The 2,642-nt window shown below is 42.6% G+C and overlaps 1 protein-coding gene across 1 annotated transcript in view; it reads left to right on the top strand.

Annotated features, from left to right (window-relative positions):
- LOC101854803 overlaps positions 1–2,642 on the top strand; it is a 15,184-nt gene that overhangs the window by 4,971 nt on the left and 7,571 nt on the right. The window contains exon 2 of the mRNA XM_005100119.3: positions 97–1,436. Within this exon, the coding sequence (XP_005100176.1) occupies positions 97–1,436 (1,340 nt within the window). The remainder of the gene's footprint in view (positions 1–96; positions 1,437–2,642) is intronic.

Here is a 2,642-nt window from a genome sequence, read left to right as displayed (position 1 = left end):
ATATAACATATTTCCATGGGGTTTGGTCTTTAAACGTTTTGAGCAAGTCTGGAGATACATTAACCTTTTCAGTAATATTGTATTTAATCTCCGCAGAAACACAGCAAACGACAGAGGGCGACGCTGTCATCTTGACCAATACTCTAGCGTTCGAGGCCGTGTTGTCAGAGGACCGCGAGGTCGTGGAGTACGCAGAGATCCGCCTGTTCCTCTCCCAGCACGTTCCCCAACTCCCAGACACGGACAACTCCACTCCAGATGTGGTACACACCACTCCAAACAAGGAACACACCAGCTCAGACTTGGAACACACAACTCCAGAGATGGAGCACAGCACGTCAGACATCGAGCACAAAACGCAGAGAAGCTTAGAGACTCCACCAATAAGTCCTAGTGTTGTTCGAGTGAATATTTACGAATTACTTAGTTCCAGTGCTTCCGATCAAAATTTTGACAACGCAACGACGATACTAGTGTATTCCGGGGACGTTCAGGTTGGAGAAGGCGATTGGGAGAGTTTCAACGTGTCTTCAGACGTGAAACAGTGGCACTCGTCGGGCCTGCGAGTGTTTGAAATTCGCCTTGAATACAAGATTCACGATGAAAGTGATGGTTCGGGTCGTCCCAGGGTTGCCATTAGTACAGAGAGTGGCAAAGATCCATTGCTAGTTGTGTTTTCTAGGAAAACTAAGCCAGACGTTTCCAAAGACAGAATACGAAGAGACGTAAGATCTTCTTTTCACAGCTTTCGTGATAACTCGGAGGACGAGTTCAGAAGGAAGGTGGACGTTCCTAAACGTAAACAAAGCGCACAGTTTCTGAGTACGCAAGGCGAGAAGACAAGATCAAAACAACATTCACCAACAGGGAAAGACGCACGTGATGACGATAGAGACAGTAAAGAATTTTACAAAGGGGTTGAAGAATCAGGAGTTGATTCTGTATCCAAGGAAATATTGCACTTAGGGAGTATTTTTGGCAATGATTTGTCTAGAAGCCTCATGCAAGAAGCAAAGTTCAACAACTTTGATAGCACAACATTCCACGCCCGATCCGTTGGTGAAAACATAAACGAAGACGCATTTGGGCATAGAAATTCAATACGGACGAAGGAATCATTAAATGGGAGAATTCGGGCATCTAATGACGTCAGAGGGTCAGTACATGGTGCCCACACTGATGTCGATAACCAGGGGGGAGACACGGATGTCATTAATCGGTTTGATAACCACATGCTGATGCGGGAGGAACGCACCAGAAAGAGGCGTTTCAGGAGACATGTAGATAGTCTCTCCTCTCCAACCCTTCAAACTGCTCTCCGGAGACGCACTAAGAGAAGTAAGTGGAAGAGAAACAGCTGTCGAAGGGTGGAGATGTACGTGGATTTTGGAAAGATCAAGTGGGACAAACTCATCATCTTCCCGAGGGGATACCAGGTGAGGGCTCGCCCATTTTTCTTGTAGTTCACTATACTCTCACTTTTTAACTACGTTTAGAAACAATGAGAGGCTGAAAATTGATTACGTATATAAATGAACTGATGGGGGCTTCAAGAATAGTGTCTGTGGACATTATATATCCAACAATCTGTAGGCTCCACAGCTCAATTATTTGTATACATTATTATGCTTCAGTCTAAACGACTGTGCCCCCCCCCCCCCAACCTCCACGGATCACCCACGATCTTTCTCGGACTCAAAAACATATTTAGAAGTGTATTCATTCGCCTTCTTTTTCAAGTGACAGAATGCCTGAAGAAAAAAAACCCCTACTGTTATGATTCTGAGCATATGCCCATGTTTCAAGGCTCGACATGTCATTAGATAATTGCACATATTGTTTCGTTAATTTCTCAAGTGAGTGGGCAACGTCGTGAGGCTTCAGCAGTTTATTCAATAGATAAAGTATAAAAACATACTCATTACATACTTAAAATATACTAAAAGACATTAATTGTATTTCTAGTTCAAAATAGCCTCCTATTCCGTCTATGAATACTAGAATGTGGCAAGCAAGCAGTCCCCTTTTCTGTTTTTTGCTTTCCTTCTATATGCTCTCAATGCCATGTGTTCAAAGCATTAAATTCTAACGACATAGTTGTCCAAGGAAAATCATTCGCTTCTTTCCTATCGTTCTGATGATACACGACTTAACCTTGACCTCCTCTCCTTTTTTTCATTGATCTGTTTCGCATCTCACAATATATGTAATGAAGACACGTTCAATAACTAAAGCGGTTATGAAAAATACACAACATAATGACTAAGGCAAGCAATAGCACTTCTGGTCCCCAGAGTCTCATTGCGCCGTTTTCAATTAAGTAGATCTACATGTATCTCTATCTTTGATGTAGATATAGTCCCTCCTAAAAAAACACCCCAAAAACTAGAATATGTAAAGTATAGTCTAAGCCCTGGTTATTTTAGATGCGTCTTTATCTACAGGCAAATATTTGTGCCGTCTTTGGTGACAACTGATTTCTATAGTAATTTGGCATAGTCATAATTCCAAAAGGGCAAGTTACTGAACACCGACAGTCGGTGGATTCGAATCCTTACCGTAACCAAAGATAGTACAAGACAAGATGGGCCACTCAGCCTAAAAAGTGTCCGCAGGAAGTATGCTCTTTGCTTCAGATGGCG

The sequence above is a fragment of the Aplysia californica genome, unplaced genomic scaffold, assembly GCF_000002075.1.
Source record: "Aplysia californica isolate F4 #8 unplaced genomic scaffold, AplCal3.0 scaffold00236, whole genome shotgun sequence".
NCBI classification, from domain to species: Eukaryota; Metazoa; Mollusca; class Gastropoda; order Aplysiida; family Aplysiidae; genus Aplysia; species Aplysia californica.
This window is presented reverse-complemented; position numbering and strand designations above follow the sequence as displayed.